We start from the raw sequence: 27,298 nt of genomic DNA, 5'->3' as shown, positions 1-27,298 counted from the left end.
TCAGCTCTACAGAAGCCTATTCGGGCGATACCCTGCTTACGCTGTCCCAGAAGTTGGCCTTTTTGGTGGCTACCACCTCTGCCCACAGGGTGTCGGAATTAGTGGTTTTGTTTTATCTTGTCGTTCCCCTTGTTTGGTGGTCCACAAAGATAAGGTGGTTCTTCGCCCCTGTCTGTCGTTCCTTCCAAAGGTTGTCTCTGATTTGCATCTGAATGAGGACATTGTGTTGCCTTCCGTTTCCTAGGCCAAAACATCGTAAGGAAATTGTGTTGTATTCCCTGGATTGGGTTTGGGCTATTTGGGTGTACCTGGCAGCTACGGAGTCTTTTAGGAAGTCAGACTCACTATTTGTGCTTACGAATTTGCCTCCAAAAGGACTATCTCCTTCATCTGCAACCATTTCTAGATGGATCAGAGAGACAATGACTCAGGCCTATTCGATTAAGGGTCAGGTTCCTCCTTTCCCTGTGAAGGCGCACGCTACGCAGGTGCTCAATGCTTCTTGGGCCTTCCGTCATCCGTAACACAGGTGTGCAAGGCGCCTACTTAGTCGTTGGTGCACACTTTCACAAAATTTTATAAAGTGGATGTGTTGACATCTGCGGATGCCTCTTTTGGCCGCAAGGTTTTGAAGGCTGCTGTTTAGGGGACTTGTTCCCTCTTTGGGGGTGTATTGTTTTTCAGGTGGGTGGGCTCCAGTTCTTTTGGTTGAGTTCCTGTTACCTGGTTGGCTACAGTTTAGCCTTGAGAATTTTATCTTGCTGTTCCCACCCATCATGTTTGACAGTTCTTTGGGGTGTCCCAATGGTCAAGAAGATCAGGAGCTGTGTCTGTCAATGAATGAAAGAGAAAATGGGATTTTTGACTTACAGTAAAATCCATTTCTCTGATGTTCATTGATGGACACAGCACCCGCCCCTCTATGGAGTTCTAATACTTTTAACACTGCTTGTAACAAACTGAGTACCTATAGCAGAGAGGGGGAGTATACCTCCTGGGACTGCCCATAGGTGTAGTCAAGTTCTTTTTCTGCCTAGTGTCCTACTCCTGTAGGGGGCGAATAACCTAATGGTCAAGAAGACCAGAAGCTGTGTCCATCAATAAACATCAGAAAAATTGATTTTACGGTAAGTCAAAAATCCAATTTTTCTAGATATTTTAGTTGTTCTGTCTCTCACTGTTAAAATAAACCTACCATTAAAATTATAGACTGAACATTTCTTTGCCAGTGGGCAAACATAAAATATCAGCAGGAGATCAAATACTTTTCCCCTCACTGTAACTTTGTGCTATGAGTAAGCGCTGTTTGCGTGACAAGCGTTAACATTCATCTCCTTATGCATACATGATATTTGTCCCTGCAATAATAAAGTTTTTACTAATGTTTTTACTAATCTCAGAGGCAAAACCTGGCAGGTACCTCTGCATTGGATGTTGGACTAGGCATTCAGCACATATACCTTGAGCAGTGTTTTACTCATTATTGGACTGCAGATAGGGAGGGGTCACCCTAGTGAGGATACAGACTGCAATAACAACCTTACTGATCTATGCAAACTTAGAAAAGAAAAAAGAAAATTATGCCTAGAGATGCATTTAAGGTGAAATTAGGCTTACATAGGTCTACTATAGCTTTGGTGAATTAAGAATGCTGGCTTCTAGACCTCATTACCTTGGTCAAATGGGCCAAGGTGCACTGCAGCCAGAAAGCCTTTATAAAGCAATGACAGACTATCAGTGGCTGCATCTGTCGAGCTGCGTTTAGGTGAAATTGCACAAAGAACTTGTGTCCAGAGTCGACCATCTATCCCTAACTGCAGGTTAAAACCTGCCACTCCTGATCCTTTTCCAGAGCGGAATACAGGCCCACCCAAGCCGACGATCGTAGACAGGGAGGAGGAGTATGCGGTTGAGGCGACTATGGATTGCAGAAAAAGGAGAAATCAAACCCAGTACCTAATCAAGTGGGAACCCGAAGACAACTTCCACGCCAGAAGACTCATCCAAGCGTTCAACCATGCCCACCCAGAAAAGAGGGTCCAGTTGGGCATCCGGAGGCTGCCCATTGGGAGGGGGGCATGTCCAGGAAGGCTCTGTCAGAAGACAGGTTAATGCCTGCAGGCAAGTCCCGTTCCCCGAACCTCCCAAAGAAGAGGCGAGTTAGTATGTGCTAACATGCACGTGCTAACGCGCACGGGCAGGCAAACCAATATGCACTGGAACAGGAACAAATCTGCGTGGTGCATCCTGTGACAGATGAGGGCACAAAATGGGCTATTTAAGCTGGATCAGCACCCAGGATCAGTGCTGTCTCGTCTACAGCATTCTGTGATTATCCTGTTCCCTGTTACCTGCATCTGCTCTTGAAATACTGTCACGGCTTGCTCTTGAATATTCCTGCGCTCCACCTACATTGACCCTGGCATGTTCCTTGGACATTCTCTTGTCTCATCATATGTACCTGATCTGATCGCTTTGTGTATGACCCGGCTTGTCTGACTCTGCTTATCTTCCAGTCCCCTTGGAGCCACCAAGTAACTAACACCTGTCCATCTGCTACTGGGACATCTGCTACCGTCTGGTGTCCTACTCAACCAGCGGCTTGCACATCCACTAGCACTCATGCGACTCTGCACTCCTATGCTACCTGTATACTCTACCAGGGTCCCCGAGGTCAGAGGTGTTAAAGAGGCCTTCCTCTGCATAAACCAGGCTCTACCCACCAGGTACGTGACAGGCACGTATTGATGTGCCATCCTAGAGGAGTTGGACTGCGTGTGCAACCTCTATAGCGTCTAGGTATCGACTCATGCTACCAGTAGAGACACTGACCCTAGCCAAATACAAAACTAGTATAAAATAGAAAAGAGGAGTAGGGAAAATAATGGTCATTGGCCTCCACCTGTAAAACCATTCTTTTTTGGGGGTTGTCTCATTGCTGTCCATCTAGTGCACCTGTTGTTAATTGCATTAAACAAAGCAGCTGAAACTGATTAACAACAGGTGCCAGCATCGGCCGAGCACACAGTGGGAGGACAGCGGGAGGATGGCTGGAGGACGGCGAGGGATCAAAGGGGAAGGTGAGTTTTATTGAAGGGTAATTCCGAGTGTGGCTCGGGGTTACTGCTTTTGGTACTCTATATTAACCCCGAGCCACACTCTGGAATACCATACCGCTAGGGAGGTTAAGGAGTCCCTCAAAATTGGAAACAATGGTTTTGAAATGAGAAAGCTCAATTTTTTTAGGATCTCTGGGTGGATGCCATCTCGTCCAGGTGCTTTATCCACCTTTTATTCTGTCTAAATATTTATGGACCATATCACTTTTGAGCCATTGTGGATCATTTGGCGCTGTGTCAATACCATCCCCATTATGGACATGAGCTCCCCTATGCTCCTTTTGTATACACAGAGCTGAAGAAATTATTTAATAAATTTGCCTTCTCTTTGTCCCCAGTCACCCACTCTAGATTATTTTGTAAAGGGCATACATGCGCAGACCTGATCTTTTTACTATTAATATATTTGAAGAATTTTTGGGGGTTTGTCCTACTGTCTTTTGAAATCTGTTCTTCGTTTAGAATTTTTGCGTTTCCTTCATTTCCTTTTTACATACTCTTTTATAACTTTTAAACGATGATAGTGTTCCTTCATTTTTATATTTTTTAAAAGCTCTTTTCTTATTTATAACTTTTTTTTTTATTTTTGGCTTTGAACCACATAGGTTTAATTTTTAGCCCTTTAAACTTATTGCCTGTGGAAATATACTTTGCAGTGAGTTCTTATACAGTCTTTTTGAAGAATTCCCATTTCTGTTCTGTGTTCATTGATGCCAATATTCCCTCCCAGTCTAAGTCTTTGAGAGCAGCCCTTATCCTTGGAAAATTTGTTTTCGTAAAGTTAAGTGTTTTTATATTTCCCGTATGTGTTGCTTATAGCTAACAGTAAATTAAATAATGCTGTGGTCACTGCTACCCAGATGTTCTTTTATATTATTATTATTTTATTATTATACAGGATTTATATAGCGCCAACAGTTTGCACAGCGCTTTACAATGTGAGGGAAGGCAATACAGTTACAATACAATTCAAAACAGGAGGAACTAGAGGGCCCTGCTCATTAGAGCTTACAATCTAGAAGGGAGGGTCAAGTGAAACAAAAGGCAATAACCGTGGGGGATGGGCCGATGGCGAAAATTTATGTATATTTGTTAGGTGTGGGTAGAATAGGCTTCTCTGAAAAGGAGGGTTTTCAGAGATCGCCTAAAAGCTAATAGAATAGGAGATAATCGGACAGATAAGGGTAAGGAGTTCCATAGGATTGGAGAGGCTCTGGAAAAGTCCTGGAGGCGGGCATGGGAGGAGGTGACGAGGGAGCTAGAGAGCAGGAGGTTATGAGAGGAACGAAGAGAGCGATTAGGTTGGTATTTTGAGACTAGGCTAGTGATGTAGCTAGGGGCTAAGCTGTGGATTGCTTTGTAAGATGTTGTAAGTATTTTGAATTTAATTTGTTGGGTGAGCGGAAGCCAGTGGAGGGCTTGACAGAGAGGAGCAGCGGACACTGAGCGATTGGTAAGGTGGATGAGTCTGGCGGCAGCATTCATGATGGATTGAAGGGGGGATAACCTGTGTAGAGGTATGCCAACGAGAAGGGAATTGCAGTAGTCGAGGCGCGAGATGACCAGGGAGTGAACTAAGAGCTTTGTTGTGTCTTTGGTTAGAAAGGGGCGTGTTGCGGAGGCGGCAAGATTTGGACAGCGATTGGATGTGGGGTTTGAAGGAGAGTTCAGAGTCCAGGACAACACCTAAGACCTTGGCATGATAGTAATGCCATCGATATTGACAGAGAAATCAGGGGAAGGGGCACGTGGTGGAGGAAAAATTATAAGCTCGGTTTTGGATGGATTGAGTTTGAGGAAGTGGTGAGACATCCAGACCAATATATCTGATAGTAAATTAGTGATACGTGAGGAGACTGAGGGAGAGAGCTGAGGGGTGGATAAATAGATTTGGGTATCGTCAGCGTAGAGATGGTATTGGAAGCCGTGGGAGGCTATCAACTGACCCAGAGAGGAGGTGTAGATTGAAAATAGGAGGGGTCCAAGAACAGAGCCTTGGGGGACCCCAACAGAGAAGGGAAGAGGAGAGGAGGAAGTAGAATTGTACATAACGCTAAAGGTGCGGTTGGATAAGTAGGAAGATAACCAGTGAAGAGTACAGTCACGGAGACCAAAGGCATGGAGTTTTTTGAGGAGAAGGGGATGATCAACCGTATCAAAGGAAGCAGAAAGGTCCAGAAGTAGGAGTACAAAATAGTGTCCATTGGTTTTGGCCATTAGTAGATCGTTTGTCAGTTTTAGGAGAGCAGTTTCAGTGGAGTGTTGAGGCCGAAATCCAGACTGAATGGGATCAAGGAGGCTATTCTCAGCAAGGTGGTCGCACAGTCGGATGTAGACTAGACGTTCGAGGAGTTTGGATGAAAAGGGGAGCAAGGAAATAGGGCGTAGGTTGTTCAGATCAGTTGAGTCCAGTGAGGGCTTTTTAAGTATGGGGCTGACTAATGCATGAAGGTGAACGTAGCATTTGTGAGGGAACAGGATCCAGAGGGCAGGTCGTTAAGTGGACGTTAGCAAGTAGTTTAGCAACCTCATCTATAGTGGCGGGGTTGAATGAGGGACGTAATGATCGCACCTGTGGGCATGGAAGGTGTCTGAACAGCAATGATCTCCTTACGAATTGTATCAACCTTCTGTTTGAAGTGGTAGACAATCTCCTGGGCAGTGAGTGAGTCGGTGGGAGGGGGTAGTTGAGGACGGAGTAGAGAATTAAAGGTAGCAAAGAGTTGCCGGGGGCGTGATGACAGGCTGTTAATGAGAGTGATAAAATAGGTCTGTTTGGCAGTGTGGAGACTGGAATTGTATTTTTGGAGGGCATATTTATATCGGTTGAAATCCTTCTGAGACCTAGCCTTACGCCATAGGCGCTCAAGAGCACGGCTATGCTTTTTCAGACTTCTAGTGTTATCTGTTTGCCAAGGTTGAAGGGGTCGGGGCCTGATTCGGTGTGTGGTGAGGGGGGACCAGTGTGTTCAGGGAGGCTAAGAGTGAAGCGTTGTAGACAGAAGTGGCTAGGTTGGTGCAGGACAGGGGTGCGATTTTGTCATAGAGGTGGTCGGTAGCAGAGTAGAGAAAAGAAGGGTTGAGATGGCGTAGGTTTCTGCGGGTAACTGTAAGGTAGCTGGAGGGAGAGGAGGTGGAGGAGAGGTAGAGAGTGAAACTAATAAGGTAGTGATCAGAGAGAGGGAAAGGATTGTTTGAAAGGTTGTGCGGAGTGCATAGGTGGGAGAAAACAAGGTCAAGGATATTGCCTTCAGAGTGAGTAGAAGCATGTATCCATTGCTTCAGGTCAAAGGAGGAGGTTAGACTGAAGTTTGGAAGTGGCAGGAGTGTTAGTATTAATAGGGATGTTGAAGTCGACAAGAATGATTGTGGGGATTTCGGAAGAGAGAAAGTAGGTTAGCCAGGCAGAGAAGTCATCAAGAAAGGTAGATACTGGTCCAGGGGGGTGGTAGATCACAGCTATCCCTCCCTTGCGTCCATTGGGTCTAGGGGAGTGAGTCCATAGAAGACCACCTTGGGATAGGGCAGCAGAAGACGCAGTGTCGGATTCGTGAAGCCAGGTTTCAGTGATGGCGAGTAGATTGAATGAGTTAGCGATGAAAAGGTCATGGAGAGAGGTGAGTTTATTACAGACAAAGCGGGCGTTCCAAAGGGCGCAAGAGAAAGGGAGTCTGGTCTTGGAAAGAAGAGAGATGGGAACTATATTGTGCTGAGTGCGGCTGCAGCCAGAGGGTGCGGGGTAAGTGGTGTGTTGAGCACGGTTAAATGATGGAGGCCCAGGGTTTGGGGATATGTCTCCAGAGGCTAGGAGAAGCAGAAAGGTGAGGGTGGTAATATGAGAGTGTGATTTATATGAAGGGACATGCCCCAGTGTCCTGGAGGATTTTTGTGCGTGTGGATTTAGAAGTAGCAGGAGAATGGTGAGTGCAGTAATAAGGTGAGGACAGAAGTGAGGGTGGTAATAAGCTCTGCATGGTTTGAGATAACCAAGTCCAGCAGAGTGTCATTCCTAGTCGGGTCCTCAATAAACTGGACCATAAAATTATCTTGTAGTAGGTTTATACATTTTTGCCCTTTTAATGAACCCAGTAGTACCATTACTCCTGTCCATTTCTGGGTAGTTAAAATCCCCCATTATTTTCACTGTCCCAGCACCTGCAGCCCTTTCTGTCTGTGCAAGGAGCTGAGTCTCCCCCCTCCTCGTTAACACTGGGAGGTCTACAACAAACTCCAATAATAACCTTTGCAGTATGCACATCCATGGACAGTTCCACCCATGCTTCAGACTCCTCACTCTCGCCATCAACTAGGTGAATGAGTTTTATATTGCACTAAAGTGGACCTGAACAGAAGTACACTAAAAAAAATGTATCCTTTGTCAGGACTTTCTCCTGGAAAATAGCAGTACATTTTGTGGTGTTTGAGGGTGCGTAACTATTCAGGCACCTACAGCTTCATATTTGCAGTATGAGATCTCAGGCATTGCTACCTGTGACTACTAGTCTTAGGAAATTTAGAGTATGATTGTTGATGACACTGCTGTGCTGTTCACTGTTCTCCATGCTGGAAACTCGGACATAAGAAGCAAAACCCTGTCTTTAGATGGCTTCCCCCATACAGACGCACTGCAGAACAACCATGGTAAGTCAGTAATGGGTACTGATGACTTGCCCTCTATCTGCATTTTTTTTTTTTGGGGGGGGGGGGGTCTGAGGAGGCCCGGCGTCCAGAGTTAAAGGCTCTCACCCTTAGAGAAGAAATTATAAATGCACATATTTTTGCTGAAAAAAATTGCAGAAGCCTGAAAAGCATTAAATCTGCGATTAATAGATCACTGGTGCAATGTGGGCTCCTGCAGACCTTGTCCAGCTTTTAGCCTATACCTCTGTTTCTGTATAAAAGCCGGAGGACTTGTCAGTGGACTTTGAAGAGCGCTCATCAGCACCCATGCAGCCCATTGAAAGTGAAAGTCCATCTGCCGTGTTGGTAAACAGTACTTTTAGGGTATTCATTTACAGCAATCTGTGAGGTAATTATGTGGCTGTCACTATCCGTGGTCAGATCATTCAGTTGGCCTCTTCACGGGAGTGGGAGCAGTGCCTTATAGAGCGCTATTCTCTTCTAGCCGACACTGAGGCATGCTGGAAGGCGCAACCCACCATAGCCCACAGGAAGACTCCTTACAGGTGCTGGTCTCAGAGCTGGACTAACTTTCCATCTCGGTGGCCGAAAAGGCCTTGCATTGGACCAATCACAAATGTTAGACTTGCATGGATAAACCTGTCTCGATGTTAGCTAGGAAGCTTAATTTGGTTGGGAAACCATATAAGCAGGTCTGGTTGCAGTTGCCTGCAGGAGGTCACACCTCCAACTCCCAGCAGATCACGTCAACCTTTTCAGACTTTGCAGAAACTTTGTTAAACCTGACCCATTCCCCCTGGACCGAGCAGAGGAATTTTTCCGTGACCTGAGCCTCCCTGCATTATCCGAGGACGCACGCGACACCCTTAATGCCAATATCTCTGAGGCTGAGGTGCTTCGGGCTATCAAGTTTTTGAAGCCTTCTTTAGACCCCAGGCCAGATGGCTTCTCTGGGCTTCTGGTCTCATATTTAACCAGCTACTTTAAAACCGGGATCCCTGCCCTCCTTGGACGCGCTCCAGGCACACATTTCTATTATCCCCAAAACCTCAGTGGACATTGCGGAACCTCAAGCATTCCATCTTTTCTCCCTCTTAAATGAGGACCTGAAGATTCTGGGGAAGATCTTAAGCCTCCGTATCAATACATTTTTGTCGTCTCATCCATAGAGCCTAAGTTGGTTTCGTTCCCGGACGACAGGCCACTGACATCATTCACAAAGCTGTCCACCTGGTTTGTCTTTTACATCAGCAGAAAACTCTTCCTGCTCTCCTTAGATCTCCATAAAGCCTTTGACACCCTGTCATGGGAGTACTTGTGATTTGTATTATCCCGCTGGGGTTTTGGAGAGTCCATCTTAGCCTGGATCCAGGCCTTGTATATGTCCCCCTTTACTTCAATGCAATACGCAGGGTTCTTCTCATCCCCTTTCTCAATCTTCAGAGATACAAGACCGGGATGTCCTCTGTTCCCTGCTCTCTTCATCCTGGCGATAGAACCTCTGGCGGTCATCCTACGGGCCTATCAGTACAACACAGACGTCCCTTACGCAGGCCATGAATATACTGTAAGCTTGATCATTTGCAGATAATGACCTCCTTGATCTTGACCAACCTTCTTACTACCCTTCCCAATCTGCAGCGTTTCTCATCGATTTTAGGCCTACAGATTAACTTAGATAAAACGGTTGCCCTTAATGTTACCGTACCGCAGGAACTAGTTACTCGCTTACAGTCCCACTTTCACTTCCACTGGGCACCCTCCCACATTGATTACCTTGGTATTAGGTTGACCTCTTCTTATTCTTCTCTCTTCGCACCTAACTATTATCTGTTACTTCACTCCTTAGTTGCACTTATGCAGTCTTGGCAGTTCCCACACTTGTCCTGGGTAGGCTGGATTAATTCTGTAAAAAATACTATTCTTCCCAAACTTTTATATTATTTTTGCACTTTCCTGGTGCGGGTTCCCTCACATTTTCTGCACCTTCTCCAGAATAGAATTTTGCGGTTCATTTGGGCTAAGAAATGCCCTAGGATCTCCAGAACGACCTTTATGACGCATAGACTACAGGAGGGTTCCCAATATCGCCAAATATTACCTTGCTGCCCAGATTGTTCAAATTATCCCTGCTTCATGCCTCAATAGATGTTCCCCTTTGGGTACTTTTGGAACTGCCCAACTGTGCTCCTGTCACTATGCCATCCCTCCTCTGGCTCCCCCGTAACCTTTGCCCATGGTTAATGAGTCCAATTGATGCTTCATAGCCTACAGGCCTGGGATTCCATACAGTATTCGGCCAGCTTAATGTCGCCCTTTTTGCCCTTGCTTCCAAATACTAAACATCCTCTTTTTTCCCTCAGGCTTTGACCATCCACAAACATTCTCCTGGTGGGTCGCTAATGGGTTAACACGTGTCTGACACTTTCTAACCCCCAGATCATTCCCAACATGGGCCTCATTTTGGGAGTCCCATGACATTCCAGAGGCGGAATTCTTCCGCTATCTCCAAGTTCAACATTGGCTCATCTCACTGCGTAGAACTTCCTCGTACCTATTCCAAAAAAACGAATTTGAACACACCTGCCTACATTCTCCCAGATCCCTGGGCCTCATTTCAGCCCTTTATGCTTCTCTGACTAACCACTCTCCTTCTATCCCTCTCATCTATGTAGCTTAGCAGGGAAGAGACTTGAAAATTGAGATAGATTTGGCGGATTGGAGCAGAGCCTGGCCTTCTGTGGTCAAATGCTCATTTAATACAGCCACCTTGGAGGCGGCATATAAGGAGCTTTTCCATTGTAGAGCTGCATGATTAATCAATAAAAAATTTTGCAGAGGTGTTCTCTGCTCACTCACAGCTGTCAAAAAAAAGAGTCTTCAGCAAATTTTTTTCAACATTAAGGCTGCAGATAACTATAAACACAATGTTTTACAATGTATCATTTCGTTCTTTTTGTTCATTCAAAGGAATGAACTTCTGTCTGTAAAGGAGGGCAGTTTAACCTCTTAGAATAAGCCCTTTTCTGACACTTGTTGCTTTCAAGTTAAAATCAATATTTCTCTTACGTCCTCCGACAGTCGCCGCCCCTCATAAGTCATCACTATTGGGTATTGACTTCCGCACCGCAGGAGTAGTTAGGCATAAGACTTAGTCAAAAGAACAAAAGCATTTAGCATAGACACACCCATGTGGTCTGTCCCATTGGTCAATACCCCCCTGCAGTAATCCCTCCCAACTCAGTTTGTCTCTGCCTAGCGTCAGGAGTAGTCAGGCTTCCCTGTGCTGGGGCTTCAGTCTCAGCCTTTCTAATCTTTTCTTTGATTTTTATTTGCAAAATGTCAGTTTCTTCTTTGCTTTACTAGCTGTTTATTTTGTCAGCTTTAGTTTAGTCGGATCTTCGGATGAAGATGGATCTTGCGGAGCTGGGAATCGGACTGGCCGCCCTGGCTCTCCAGGGCAGAGGGTCAGATGGATCCCCAGCCCGCCATCGAGCGCTCGGCTATGGTTCGCCCTGGCGCTATGAACGACCCATTCCTGCTCGCAGCAGGGATGCAGCCTGTGAGGTGGCTACCTCACTGGACACATCTGCGGTTCTGTGCTGCAGTGTCCTGCGTTTTTGGCTGACGGCATTCCCTGTCACCTGAGGACAGCGGCTTTCCGTTCATAGAGGCACCCCACGCCATCCTGTACAGGTAAGTACTTTCTGTATGGGGACCTCTGTCTGGGGTGGCAGTCCTGTGTTGCTGTGTGTCCCCTCATGTCTGTGCATTTGGGGGCTCCCTGATGCGTTCCCTGCAGGGGTCTTCTTTAATACACTGCTGGCACTGTGTGGTGTGGGGGCCCCTCTCCTGTGTCACTTTTAGTGTTTGGGAGGTGCAGACTTTATGTGAGGCGACCGCTGCGTCTGAAAACCGTGCGGTCCGCCATTTTGGATGTGGGCAGCATGTCTGGCTTCACTGTGGGCTTTTGCTATAGCTTGCTATGTAGTGATTTTGGCGCCATCCGGCGCCATCTTGTGTGTGGCAGAATGATCGTTCCGAGCATATGTCGGCGGCCATCTTGTCGAAGCCTTCCATTCATTCCTATGGGCAGCCATTTTCCCTGGGCCTTGCAGCAGTTCGGCTTCTGGTGACCTCACTTCCTTTTCCTCTGGAGCAGCGATCGGTGTGGTAACACTCTGTGGGGCTCTGCAGACTGTCTCTTCCATATCTCTCTGTTCTATCCTTCCTGGCTCAGTTTTGTCCCTTTTGGGGGGTCTGTGTACACTGTGTTTATAGCTGTGGGCTGCGCTATCCGCAGCGTTTTTAAAGGGCCAGTACTTTCACAATTATTTTTTGCAATGGATTCTCAGGACAGCAAATTCCCCCCAGCCTTGGTGGGGGACCCCAGTTCTGCTGAACCCCCCGTTATACCTAATTTGGCCGCTGTGGTGGCGTCTTTGGTGTCAATGTCTACACTGCTTTGGGACATCCCAATAGTGATGACTTATGAGGGGCGGCGAATGTCGGAGGACCTAAGAGAAAACAGAATTTTTGTAAAATCTTACTGTAAAATTCCTTTCTCTGAGTCCTCGGTCAGTCGCCGCCCCGCCCCGCCCCTCTTTTGGGGTTTTTTCTTGTACACCTACTGCTATTCTACCAAACTGAGTTGGGAGGGATTACTGCAGGGGGGTATTGACCAGTGGGACAGCCCCCATGGGTGTGTCTATGCTAAATGCTTTTGTTCTTTTGACTAAGTCTTATGCCTAGCTTCTCCTGCGGAGCGGAAGTCAATACCCAATAGTGATGACTTATGAGGGGCGGCGACTGTCAGAGGACTCAGAGAAATGAATTTTACGGTAAGATTTTACAAAAATTCCGTTTTCTCTTAGTCCAGGGCCGCTGTAGGGGCCCAAGCACACAGGGGAGCCCACACAGAGAGGGGGATTAGTGATGGACAACAAATACAGAAATCTTCCTCCAGCACCTGAATCTGATCTGTCCCTCTCCCTGCTATCAGCTTTTATCTGTTGAGAAAGAGACAGTCGTCCCTCACTAATCCCCCTCCCTTGTGTGGGCCCCCCTCCCAGCACTTATCTCTGCTCAGGAGTTTATTTGTAAATTGTAACTTTGTTTCTCTCTCTCTGTCTCTCTGATCACTGAGCTCCAACTGCCTAGCCTGTATATTTTTCTCACCTCATCTTCTTTTTTATTTTTTATTTTTTTTCAAATATAGTTTTTATTAAGGGTTTGTAGTGGGCTGTACAATCAACCAGATATGATTAACAGGGATAAAACATCATATAATCATATGTTTTAACAATCAACATAAATTTCTTATTTCCTCATACCTAATACATTTATCTAACAAACGGGGTCTTCTTCTCCTCTTAACCTTCCTTAAATCTTTCTCTGTTTCTTCCCCTTTCTTTAATCTTCCACTCTCGGTCTAGTCAGCCCCTACCTACCCTATCTTTTCTACTGTAAAATATTTATTAACCAAAATAACCCACAACAAAAAAAAAAAAAGGGGGGGACACAAACCAGGGGGAACAAAATCTCTCTCCACTCTCTCTTATCGGGGTCGCATACTATTAACCCTAGTGTCTCTCGGCTTTTTATATTATTTCTGATCCAGAGGTCACATTCCAAGCAAACTTTTACCTTCATTTGAGAGGACAACTAGGTTCCATGCTCCCCACGTCTCTGTATATTTCTCCCTTTTGTGTTGTGCTGACATTACCAAATCCTCCATTTTATTTATTTCTTCTATTTTCTGAATCCACCCTGCTATTGTTGGTGGTGTTTGCTTTTTCCAATTAAGGGGTATACATCATCTAGCCGCATTTGCTAGATGGCATATCACCGATTTTCTATATCTTTTCACTGGTATGTTATTTAACTGTAAGAGAAAGAAAGCTGGATCCTCCGGAATCTCCATCTCTGTAAACTTTTGCATAATCTCTCTCACTTTTTTCCAAAATTCTATCAGTTTGGGACAATCCCAAAATATGTGTAATAGCGTGCCCTCTTCCTCCATGCAGCACCAACAACGATCAGAATTATTAATCGAGATTTTATGTATAATACCATCTTGTTAAGATTTTGAAATTTGTCTCTTGATATTTAGTACATATCGAAGTTTTAAAAACCAAATTGACCATCTGTTGTCTCTGCTCTGAGGAGAAATCTCTAGACATTTCCCTCTCCCATCTATCCAAATAGGGTAATTGATATTGCTCTTCAGGTGTATTTATCAGATTATATATTTTGGATATCGCATGTGTGAGAGTTCCTGTATCTGTACAGTATTTTTCATAAATTGTCATTTGACAGTTATAATTCTGAGGATTGGGGATTGAACATAGAGTGAGAGAGTTGCAATGCATTCCAGAAAGGGAGTTTCAAAACATTTGCCTCGTTTACCAACGTTTCTAATGTGGGCCATTTGTCCTCTCTCAGGAAGTGTGAGGCCTGAAAAAGACCTGTTTCTCTAAGGGATTTAAAAGATTGTGCTTCTAAACCCATCATAAATTTTGGATTCCCTAAAACTGAGAATAATGGGGAATCGCGTGAAGAGAGGGAATTCTGGAGACAAATTTGTTAACAAATTTGTAACATCGTACCTATTAACTGATGTGTCCTCACCTCTATCGGAATATGGTCATAGCACCAAAGTGTTGTATTTAGGGGGATAGGGGTAAATGCCTGTTCTATTTGAACCCATAGTTTGTAATCTCCGTGTCGACACCAGTCAATTTTGCCTTCTTAAGTGAGAGGCCTGAAAGTATTTACGCATATCCGGTAGTGACGCTCCCCCTGATTTTTTAGGTAGCGTTAGTAGCGGTCTTGAAAGTTGGGGTTTCTTATGTGCCCAGACAAATTTAATAAATATTGAGTTTATTTGTTTGAAATAATAAGCTGTAATCTTAATAGGTAGTGATTGAAATAGATATAGGAATCTAGGTAGTATAGACATTTTGATCAAATTACACCTGCCAAACCATGAGTGCACGCCTGTATTCCACTTCTCTAACTTAAGACGAATTTCCGTCAACAGCGAAATAAAATTAAGTTCAAAAATTTGTGCTGGTCTGGCTGGCATAAACGTACCCAGGTATCTTAATGCTCTTTTTGTCCATTTAAATGCGAAATTCTGTTTCAACTGTAATAATGTTCTATTAGATATATTTATTCCCATAGCTTCAGATTTATTAAAGTTTATTTTCAAGTTGGAGATAGCACCATATTGTACAAACTCCCGGATAAGGTTCGGTAATGAGATTATCGGATTGACTAATGAAAAAGTAGATCGTCAGCATATGCGGAGATTTCATACTGCTTTTTCCCCACCATAATACATTCTATGTCTGGGTTTTGTCTTACTTTACACAGGAATGGCTCTAAAGAGAGAACAAAAAGTATGGGGGAAAGGGGACACCCCTGTCTCATCCCATTTTTAATGGAAAAAGGTTCCGAAAGAATCCCATTAACCTTAACTTGGGCTGACGGGTCCGTATATATAGAGGATATCCATTGTAACATGGATTTACCCAGGCCTATGTGTTTAAGTGTAGCTAATATAAATTTGGGAATTGGGATCTATATGGTAGTTGGGATCTATATGCAGCATATATTAAATTCAATACCTTTGTGGTGTTGTCTCTTGCCTCTCTGTTCATCATGAATCCCACTTGATCCAAATGAATCAAGTAGTGTAGTTGTTGTCAATCGAGTTGCTAATATCTTAGTGAAAATTTTAAAATCTATGTTAAGAAGTGATATAGGTCTATAACTACCACATAACATTGGGTCTTTGTCTTCCTTAGGTATAACCACTATATGAGCTCTTTTAGTATCTCTGCAAAAAGCAGGATACGCTCCTGCACAATTATATAACTTCAGTAGATGTGGTCCCAATATTGGTAAAAAAAACTCTATAATATTGCAGCGTATACCCATCTGGCCCTGGTGCTTTCCCTGCTTTCATCGCGTTTAGGGCCTGTTGAATTTCAGTCATCCTAATTGGCGAGTCCAATTCCTTACAAATTTCAGTTGATAGTTTAGGGAGTTGATATGAAGCTATATATTCCTCCATCTGTGTTGTTGATTGGTTTTGGTCTGGAAGATTGTATAGAGAGGAGTAAAAATCTCCAAATGTCTGAGCAATTTTTTTGGGAAGTAATACTTTATCACCTTTTGTGGATAGAATTTGGGGGATATATGTGGCTGTCTTAATATCTTTTACGGCCTTCGCGAGTATTTTCCCGCATTTATTCCCTGACTCGTAACCTATTTTGCGGCTTCTTTGTAGGGAGGCTTTGGCCCTATAGCCCAATAAATCCATTATTTGTTTCCGTAATAAAATTATTTCAATCTCCAGTTCTTCTGTTTGAGATTTTTTATGGTTAATCTCTAACTCATGTACAGTGGGTACGGAAAGTATTCAGACCCCCTTAAATTTTTCACTCTTTGTTATATTGCAGCCATTTGCTAAAATCATTTAAGTTCATTCTTCTTCCTCATGAATGTACACATAGCACCCCATACTGACAGAAAAACACAGAATTGTTGACATTGTTGCAGATTTATTAAAAAAGAAAAACTGAAATATCAAATGGTCCTAAGTATTCAGACCCTTTGCTGTGACACTCATATATTTAACTCAGGTGCTTTCCATTTCTTCTGATCATCCTTGAGATGGTTCTACACCTTCATTTGAGTCCAGCTGTGTTTGATTATACTGATTGGACTTGATTAGGAAAGCCACACACCTGTCTATATAAGACCTTCCAGATCACAATGCATGTCAGAGCAAATGAGAATCATGAGGTCAAAGGAACTGCCTGAAGAGCTCAGAGACAGAATTGTGGCAAGGCACAGATCTGGCCAAGGTTACAAAAAAATGTCTGCTGCACTTAAGGTTCCTAAGAGCACAGTGGCCTCCATAATCCTCAAATGGAAGACGCTTGGGACGACCAGAACCCTTCCTAGAGCTGGCCGTCCGGCCAAACTGAGCTATCGGGGGAGAAGAGCCTTGGTGAGAGAGGTAAAGAAGAACCCAAAGATCACTGTGGCTGAGCTCCAGAGATGCAGTCAGGAGATGGGAGAAAGTGGTAGAAAGTCAACCATCACTGCAGCCCTCCACCAGTCGGGGCTTTATGGCAGAGTGGCCCGACGGAAGCCTCTCCTCAGTGTAAGACACATGAAAGCCTGCATGGAGTTTGCTAAAAAACACCCGAAGGACTCCAAGATGGTGAGAAATAAGATTCTCTGGTCTGATGAGATCAAAATAGAACTTTTTGGCCTTAATTCTAAGCGGTATGTGTGGAGAAAACCAGGCACTGCTCATCACCTGTCTAATACAGTCCCAACAGTGAAGCATGGTGGTGGCAGCATCATGCTGGGGGGGTGTTTTTCAGCTGCATGGACAGGACGACTGGTTGCAATCGAGGGAAAGATGAATGCGGCCAAGTACAGGGATATCCTGGACAAAAACCTTCTCCAGAGTGCTCTGGACCTCAGACTGGGCCGAAGGTTTACCTTCCAACAAGACAATGACCCTAAGCACACAGCTAAAATAACGAAAGGAGTGGCTTCACAACAACTCCGTGACTGTTCTTGAATGGCCCAGCCAGAGCCCTGACTTAAACCCAATTGAGCATCTCTGGAGAGACCTAAAAATGGATGTCCACCAACGTTTACCATCCAACCGGACAGAACTGGAGAGGATCTGCAAGGAGGAATGGCAGAGGATCCCCAAATCCAGGTGTGAAAGACTTTTAGCATCTTTCCCAAAAAGACTCCTGGCTGTATTAGATCAAAAGGGGGCTTCTACTAAATACTGAGCAAAGGGTCTGAATACTTAGGACCATGTCATATTTCAGTTTTTCTTTTTTAATAAATCTGCAACAATGTCAACAATTCTGTGTTTTTCTGTCAGTATGGGGTGCTATGTGTACATTCATGAGGAAGAAGAATGAACTTAAATGATTTTATCAAATGGCTGCAATATAACAAAGAGTGAAAAATTTAAGGGGGTCTGAATACTTTCCGTACCCACTGTGTGTGTGTGTGTGTGTGTGTGTATATATATATATATATATATATATATATATATATATATATATATATATATATATATATATTGCAGAGGCCCTAGAGAATAAAATGGCGATCATTACAATCTTTTATGTCACTGTCACACTGTATTTGAGCTGCGGTCTTTTAAACACCGTGAGACCTTAATTTGTTGGTGTCAGTTCTTCAGAAACCTCCCTTTGAGCAACATTTGTTTTTTTGGGGAGGAAATCACACTTTAATGAACTAAAAAAAAACTAAAACGTAAAGTTGGCCCAATTTCTTTTTTATAATATGAAAGATGATGTTACGCCAAGAATCATGAGAGAATCGTGATGTTTATTCTAAGCAAAAATATTGTGATTCTCATTTTATTCAGAATCGTGCAGCTCCACTTTATTGGTATTGGGTCCCTGCCCCATTACCCATGCCAATCCATCCTACAGTGACCGCTGTTTCCGGGGCTTTTGCCATTGGGGTGACATCATTCACACATGGTGGACGTGCCCTAGACTAATTTTCTTCTGGTCCCGAGTCTTTGGCATCCTATTCACTTTATTCCACCTCCCTATACAAAGAGAAGCCAAGTTTGCCCTACTACATTGCCCAATTCTGGGTCTGTTCGTCTACCAGCAGAAGCTCGCTACCTACCTATTTTTGTCAGCCAAAAGTACGATTGTCCAAGCTTACAAAAAACAATCTATTGGGTAAGAGATCGCATGACCGCCTTAAATGAACAGATGTCCAGGATCTGCAATGACACTCGTACTAATTTCCTGAACGTTTGGGAACCATGGCTTATGCCTTTTCTACTCCCCCCAACCAGCTTCGGTTGCCTATGACAGACAACCTCGATGTTCCTGGACCCTTACCTCTCCCTCCTCTCTAGGACTCTAAATTGGGCCCCTCCTCCTCTCTAGCTTTCCTCATTTTCTCCCTGACTCCCTATCAGTCAGGTGCACCTTCTCTCTTTTCTTAGCTCCATCTTTCGGTTTACCTTCCTGCTGGTTTCTGACCTATTCCTTCTTCTTAGATCTGTATAGGCTATAAATTGCACCACTGATATTGATGGGCCTAGCGGTTACCCCGTTGTAGGGAACCTCCCTAGGATCCCTTGGCCCTCCTGGTGTTAAGAAATGGTCTATCTCATGTTGTTACATCAGTTTATGTTTTTTTATTATTGCTGCATTTTGTCTATTTTTGTAAGCAAACTTTTGTTACCACTGTCAACGCTAGCCCCTGTGTTGGCGGAATGATAGCATGTTAGCTATTTGTTAAACTGAATAAAAATTATTGAAACAGAATTCTATGGCTGTGTGGGCGAAGTCCCACACAGCTGCACTGTTTTTAAAAAGTGACAGCGGGTGTGGGGAGAAGAACCCCTGCCTGTTGTCACAGGGATGGGAGATTGGGGGGAAGGAGGGGCAGGAGCTGGAAGATGTTGCATGTTCTACCCTAAATATTGGTGTAACATGTTTCAAAGTTGATCTTATCCTTTCCTTTTTTCCTCAATTATTAAACCTGCAATGACAGACTGTTTTGAAATAGTTAATTTCTGCACATCCAAGTACTTGGTAATAGACACTCTCTAACAGTTTTTTCCATCTCCAACACTCATGATGTAGTCACATGAAGAGACCATAAGAGACCCAGCCTGACACAAACTCTATTTTCCCATTCTTTTGAGTGTATACTTACTGTGAACAATTGTTTAGAAAGCTGTAAATTATGTACACTCTTGGCATTTAAAAAAAAAAAAAAATAGTAATTCTATTCAGTTTGAGCCAAGCTGACACAGACCACACCCCCACCTTCATCTAAAATATACACTACCCACCGTTTATGATGGAATTGGGAATGCTGGAAGACGCAAACACTATGCTGGCTTTATAGGGGTATGCATTATTCTAGGAAATTACACCCTTAATTATTTACAGTTTGGGGCAAAAATGCCTGCCTATTGGAATACTGAAAATTTTCCTGATATTAGACTTATTCCTCACAAATAGCAAACGTTATATACCTACAAATATTAAGAGTTTTGATGTTTTTCTGCAGGTGCGGAGTATGGGCATATTGTCAGAGTGTCTAGATTATAATGCTCCAGATCATAATCCAGTTGGGGCCCATCTTTCTCTCTTTGGATGCCATGGGCAAGGTGGCAATCAGGTATGTTCCGCTGTATAAAATTGGTAGAATTTAGTAATTTCAGGTTTATTTTGCATTTAGCAACACATACATGTAGAATTCATATACATACATATATAAGTCAAATACATCATAATTAAAGGAGAATTCCAGGAATTATGCACCATTCAAAATGTTCTGGCTTACAATGCAGAAGTCCAACGAGGTGTATGCATCAAATACATTTCTTTTATTTACAATTATTTACTGAGCGCCAACTCTGTAACTGTGGCTATACTCCGGACACTCCGACAGGAGGGATGTGACTGCTGAGTTGCTGCCCCCTCTCCTGTCACATGGCTATTTACAGAAGGCTTTGTATTTTGGTAATAGGTTCAAACAATACAAAGCATTCTGTGGTTAGGTAAGAGTAGAGGAGGGTACAGTACACTATACAGTTTTTTTATGGGCTCTTTCACACAGGCAGTTGGGTCGCGTTTTTTAGCTCTTTTTCTGAAAACCTATCAATGCCACTCAAGATTGTTACAATAGGAAGTGGATGGAGGTGTTTACACTGCAGCGTTTGCTTTGCATTGCTACGAGGAAAAAATAACACTGCCTACAGAGTTTGGCAGGCGTTGACGCTTCGCAACTGCCTCAATTTACTTCTATTGAATCGCACCACAACTGCACCTTGAACACACTGTAAACACGCCTATGGCATTTACAGTTCATTTATGGTGTGGTTCCCATTTTAGCCTTGTCAAAAAAAAAATGCAAGCAAACTTGAGAAGTGTTTCCTGATGCAAAATGAACACCCGTACAATACATCCTAAATGCTCATTAATGCAAGTGTGATAGAGCCCTATAAGAGACCCAAAGGTCCAGTGTTGAAGCTCCAGAAGTATAGCAGCAAATGGTGGCATACATCTCAATGGACTTAACCTGTTGCAATCTAGCACATTTTAAGTTGTGATTTAACTCCAGAAGTTCCTCTTTAATAATAAAAAAAGAAAACAAAGTTAACATCTGTGAACTACAGAATAACCGAATAACCCCCCCCCCCCCCCATGTAAAGAAGAACATAGCTTGACAACACTGCTTCTCCAAAGATATAGTGCAGTAAGTGAACATCGTCAGATAGTGTTTTACTGGCAGGGTCAGGGAAAAGTGGGAAAAAGATATGCAGCCACCACTTCAAAGGACTGATGAGCTACAGTATATTGAATTTATATTTTTGACATTACATGCTTTGCTATTCTTTTTAAAATGTCTCCTCTGTTATTGATCTGTGTGACTGCCCCTGTGGTTAATAATAATAATACAATCAGCGCAAACAAATACCTAAACAGAAAATTGCAAGCTGAATACCCCTAACATATAGAATATACAAAACCGTGCAGAGCAATAAATGTATTTTTTAATACAGACTTATCTGTAAAATCAATTTCTAGAAGTACATCACGGAACACAGAGCCATAAATCATAACATATGGGTTATATAGCCACCTTTAGGTGAAGGACACTGGCAACCAATCAGAAAGGATGCACAATCAGTTTTGTAGCAAGCAATAAAGACCCCCATAGAAGAGAAATACTGCCATCCGACCACAAAAAGGATTACGCCGCTGCCTGCAGAACACTGCAGCCAAATGCAGATTCCTCCTGGGATCTAACATCCACTTGATAGAAACGAGTGAACGTATGCACTGACGATTAGATCGCCGGCTTACAAATCTGAGCCATAGAGGCTTGATGGTGATGTGCCCAAGAGGCACCTACTAGCTGGTAGCTGGTAGAATGTGCCCTAACAGGAAAAGGTGGAACCTTCCCTTCTAAACCATACACTTGGGTAATAACCTGGTGAATCCAATGAAAAATCTTAGACTTAGATGCCGCCAACCCCTTCCTGGGCCCTTCTGGCAGCACAAACAAGCTCTTGGTCTTACAAATTCAAGCTGATTTTTCAGCTTGATTTTTTAAGTTTTTAAGTAAAACTTAAGTGCATGCATTACATCAAGAGAATTCAATAACTTTTCCTCCTCTGAGTGAGGATCTGGGAAAAAAAGAATGTAGTATGATGTCCTGATTCAAATGGAAGGCGAACGCCACTTTGGGCAAAAAACCTGGGTGTGGACATAGAATCACCCTATCTTGATGGGAAATCAAGAATGACTCTTTACAAGAAAGAGCTGCTAGTTCGGATACCCTTCTAGCTGAAGTTATCACAATCAAAAAGACCAGTTTTTTGGTCAAAAGAACCAGGGGAACCTGCCCCAGAGGTTCAAAAGGCTGTTTTTATAACCCTGCCAACACCAAATTTAAGTTCCAAGGACACAATGATGACTTCACAGGCGGGAGCAAATGTAACACTCCCCCCGGACGAAGGCCTGAACCACCGAATGGGAAGCAATTGGTTCCTGGAAGAATACCGATGAGGCTCCCGGGGAACTATAGGCCGGTCAGCCTAACATCTGTAGTCTGCAAGATTTTGGAGGGGATGTTAAGGGACCACATACAAGACTTTAGTAATGAAAACAGTATAATTAGTAGTAATCAGCATGGATTTATGAAAAATCATTCTTGCCAAACCAATCTATTAACCTTCTACGATGAAGTGAGCTGCCACCTAGATAAAAGTAAGCATGTGGATGTGGTGTATCTGGACTTTGCAAAGGCCTTTGACACCGTGCCCCACAAACGCTTACTGTACAAACTAAGGAATGTAGGTATGGACCATAGGGTGAGTACCTGGATAGAGAACTGGCTCCAGGGGAGAGTACAGAGGGTGGTGATTAATGGGGAGTACTCGGATTGGGCGGGTGTGGAAAGTGGGGTCCCCCAAGGCTCTGTCCTGGGACCAATCCTGTTTAATTTATTCATAAATGATCTAGAGGAGGGGATATCTAGTACAATCTCAGTATTTGCAGATGATACTAAACTCAGCATGCCAATATCTTCTATGCAGGATGTGGAAACCTTACAAGCGAACCTGAACAAAATAATGGGGTGGGCAACTACATGACAGATGAGGTTTAATGTTGAAAAATGTAAAGTAATGCACTTGGGCGTCAGAAACACGAAAGCAACCTACTCACTAGGGGGGGAACCTCTGGGTGAGTCTAGGATGGAAAAGGACTTGGGGGTACTGGTAGACAACAGGCTTGGCAGTGGCATGCAATGCCAAGCCGCTGCAAGCAAAGCCAACAGAATACTGGGATGTATAAAAAGGGGATTCACTCAAGAAATAAAAGAGATTATTCTCCCACTCTACAAGACTCTGGTCCGGCCACATCTGGAGTATGCTGTCCAGTTCTGGGCACCGGTCCTCAGGAAGGATGTGCTGGAACTGGAGAAAGTCCAGAGAAGGGCAACAAAAATAATTAGGGGAATGGAGGACATCAGCTATGAGGAAAGACTACAAGCACTGAACCTATTCTCTCTGGAGAAGAGACAATTGAGGGGGGATATGATATCAATGTACAAATACTGTACTGGCAACCCTAGCATATGGAAAAAACCTATTCAGAGAAAGGGAATACAATAAGACACGTGGCCACTCACTAAAACTAGAGGAAAGGCGGTTTAACCTTAAAATATGCAGGGGGTTCTTCACTGTAAGAGCACTAAGGATGTGGATTTCTCTTCCGCAAACAGTCGTATCAGCAGGGAGCATTGATAGTTTCAAAAAACTGTTAGATGGACACCTTAGAGACCACAACATACAGGGGTATACAATGTACGGTTAAAAGCAAACACACACACACATCATAGGTTGAACTGGATGGACTGTTGTCTTTTTTCAACCTCACTAACTATGTAACTATGAATCCAATCTTCACCCATCATGGCGAGCTTTGTCTTGGCGACCTTCAAGGACTGGGTCCCCTATATAGGAGGGGCCACGGCCTTTGACCTGTAGAGACCCCTGCACGGAGCGCCTTTGGAGTTTGGTATTCCAAGGGTCCGGATCCCAGGGTCCAGAGCCTAAAAAGGACAGCATTACAGGCAAAACCTTGTATCTGCTTCCCGAGGCTCAGGTACCATCTTTTTGGATCTGATAGCTAACCCCTTAGATCCAATGATCTTTGATCGGGGTAAATAGCATATCTTCTTTCTTCCTTGAATAAAAATGGGGAGAGACTCTCCACAGTGAACATCACCTTTAGACACTGGCGAAAAAACTGAGATACTTCCTGTGTGGGAGGGGTTATATAGGGGGGGCATCCTTTTTGATTGGTTTCCAGTGTCCACCTAAAGGTGGCTATATAACCCATATGTTAGGATTTATGGCTCTGTGTCCCGTGATGTACGAAAAGAAAATGAAGATGAAGAAAGGAAGATGATTTTTCTCTATCGTCCTTTGACAGACGCAGCTCTCAATGCTTCTTCACTATTGGGTTATGCGCCATCTACAGGAGTAGACTAGGCAGTGAAAACTTTTCACTCGACATGCCTATAGGGGCTGTCCCTCACAACATAACCCCAGACACACTGTGCTCTCAAATCAGTTTCTGCCTGCCTAGTTAAGGAGTAGGACCTAGGTTTCCTGCTGGGACTTCTGTCTCAGTTTTTTATTATTTTTAAGAATGTTTATGTTTATTTATCTTTACTCACTATCGCTAGCTAGTGTAAGGGGGATCCTCCTGGTGAACTACAAGCGACAGCTGGGCTGAGGTTTTGCACTGAATAATCTAGATCCTTACAGTCTCCCAGCCTGGCCAACGAGCGTGAGCAAGTTGTGGTCCGCCCAGGCCTCGCCACGACGGAGCCCTGGTGGATGGGAATGAGCCTGCGAGCGGATGCCTCGCCGGGACGCATCGACCTGGAATGCCCTGAGTCGCAGCATACCTCTTCTGGCTGGCAGCACCCCTACTCAGGGTGGGATGCTAGCTGCTTCGGACCAGAGCCCCCCCCCCCCTCTCCCTGAAAAAGACCTCTGAGGGGGAGATGTGGGCCCACTCCTGGGGATAACAGGGCTGCGTTTCTCTGAAAGATCCCCCAGGCCTATCAGGACAGGCCCTGCTCCCACTGGGGGAGCTATAGTCGGAGTCTGATGCCTGGGGGTTTTTAATAAATGTCACCTTGTCCTGGGTGGTCCCTTTAGGTGGATTCCCGCGGTGGCCTCATGCCTGGATCCTGACCGCATGGCAGCGATGGCGGCCACCATTTTAAGTGTGGGCATAGGCTCACTTTGTGTAAGGGCATCGGCCATTTTCCCTAAGCTTCCTATACTTTACTATTGGCACCATTGTATTGTAGCCTGAGGCTACACAGGCAGTGTGCGGCCTCTATTGGTAATATGTCACTTCCTGTCAGACGTTTTCATGCTGGAGATTACACTACAGAGCAGCTACTTCTCAGAGGTAACAAAGTAAGGGGTTTTGTTCCTTTGGGTATTCCTCGGGCACACTTTTGCTCCCGCCAGCCTTTAAGGGGGACTCCGGATGCAGCGCGGTATAGTGGTGCGGACCACAATCGCGATTTAAAGGGGCAGTGTACTCTTTCTTTCTAAAACTTGCAAAATGGAGTCCCAAGGTAAAAATTCCCCCTTAGACTTTATTAGTGCGGATGCCGGACCTTCCGGATTGCAGTCTCTCATGTCTCTGTCTGCTGCTTTGAAATATCTAGCGTCAAAGGTGGACTTTGTGATAAAACAAGTCGCTACTCAGTCACAGCCACTGCCTTCTCAGTCCTCTGATTCGGAGCTTGATGTGGTCGCCATGGACAATCCCATCCCTGAGGGATCCCTGTCCTCGCAGTCAGATGGTCAGGAGGATATGTCCTCCTCTGCTGCAGCGCGGGAACGCGATAAGGTGGAAGCACTGATTTTTTTCCATAAGGGAAACATTGAAAATGGATGATGAGCCCACACAGTCAGGTCAGCAGGTGTTTTTTGGCTCCGGCAAAAGCCCAGAAGTCGGGTCAGGTTCCATTGTCCCGAAGACTTTCACGATATGGTGAATGAGCAATGGCGCATTAAGCATGTGCTAGTGGTGCAAAAGCGCTTTAAACGCCGTTATCCCTTTGCTGACGCAGTCTCAAATAAGGTGGATCACCCTGTTTCCAGAACAAATCTACTGTGGTACCTGTGGAAGTCTCCCCGATGTTTACGGACCTGGTGGACTGATGGGTGGAATCCCTTTCCCGCCACCTGCATTTGCTGGCGACTCGATACTTAAACCTGTATTCGCGTCTGTCCGTCGTGTCTCAGACGGTTACAGAATGGGTTGCAGTGCTTAGGGGTAACTTGACCGCTGAGACAGTTCCCCTGGCTCTGATGAGCTCACGGACCAGATGGCCCAGGCCCTGGTGTACCTGTGTGCTGCGCCCCTGGATGCGGCTCCTCTGGTTGCCAGAGCGTCAGAGGTGGGGATTGTCATACGCCGATGGTGTGGCTGCGGAGCTGGTCGGCAGACCAGGCTTCTAAGAAGGCATTAACTGATCTCCCATTTTTGGGTGAACGCCTGTTTGGGGGGACTCCTTGGATGAATTAAAGTGGAGTTCCGGCCACACAAAAAAAAATTTCTCTTACGTCCTCTGACAGTCGCCGCCTCCTCTAAGTCATCACTGTTGGGTATTGACTTCCCATCCGCAGGAATAGCTAGGCATATAGACTTAGTCCAAAGACAAAAGGCATTAGCATATACACACCCATGGGGGCTGTCCCATCTGGTCAATACCCCCCCCTGCATCACCACTCCCAACTCAGTTTTAATCTGCCTAGCGTCAGGAATAGTCAGGCTTCCCTTGTGCTGGGGCTTCAGTCTCAGCCTTCCTAATCTTTTATTTGATTTTCTTTGAAAAATGTCAGTTTTTTCTCTTACTTTACTAGCTGTTTATTTTGTCAGCTTCTAGTGTTAGTCTTCTCTTCGGATGAAGATGGATCATGCGGTGCTGGGATTCGGACTGACCGCCCTGGTTCTCCAGAGCAAAAGGGTCAGATGGACCCCCAGCCCGCCATCGAGCGTTCAGCTATGGCTCGCCCTGGCACTACGAACGACCCATCCCTGTTCGCTACAGGGATGCAGCCGTGAGGTGGCTACCTCACAGGACTCGTCTGCGGTGCTGCAGCATCATGTCCCTGGCTCGCGGCACTCCCTGTCAGATGAGGACAGAGGTTTTCCGTGCATAGAGGCTCCCCACGCCATCTGGTACAGGTAAGTACTTCTGTGTGGGGCCTCTGTCTGGGGTGGCAGTCTGTGTTGCTGTGTGTTCCCCATGTCTGTGCCTGTGTGACTCCCTGTGCAATCCCTGTGGGGATCGCTTGTGCAGATACTGTGTGTTGCCCGGGGGTCCCTGTCACTGTGTCACTTAGGTGCATTGTTGGGGGTGCAGACGTTTTCTGA

General features: G+C 44.7%; 1 protein-coding gene across 1 annotated transcript in view; it reads left to right on the top strand.

The window, feature by feature from the left end:
* The window catches only part of LOC309556663 (polypeptide N-acetylgalactosaminyltransferase 4-like), a 662,237-nt gene that overhangs the window by 493,210 nt on the left and 141,729 nt on the right, over positions 1–27,298 (top strand). Inside the window, exon 8 of the mRNA XM_082259119.1 lies at positions 19,881–19,991. Coding sequence (XP_082115245.1) covers positions 19,881–19,991 — 111 coding nt within the window. The remainder of the gene's footprint in view (positions 1–19,880; positions 19,992–27,298) is intronic.

This window comes from Pelophylax lessonae (genome assembly GCF_965119305.1).
Source record: "Pelophylax lessonae genome assembly, chromosome: 5".
Classification (NCBI taxonomy): domain Eukaryota; kingdom Metazoa; phylum Chordata; class Amphibia; order Anura; family Ranidae; genus Pelophylax; species Pelophylax lessonae.
The sequence above is the reverse complement of the archived record's forward strand: the minus strand, read 5'-3'. Positions and strand labels throughout refer to the sequence as shown.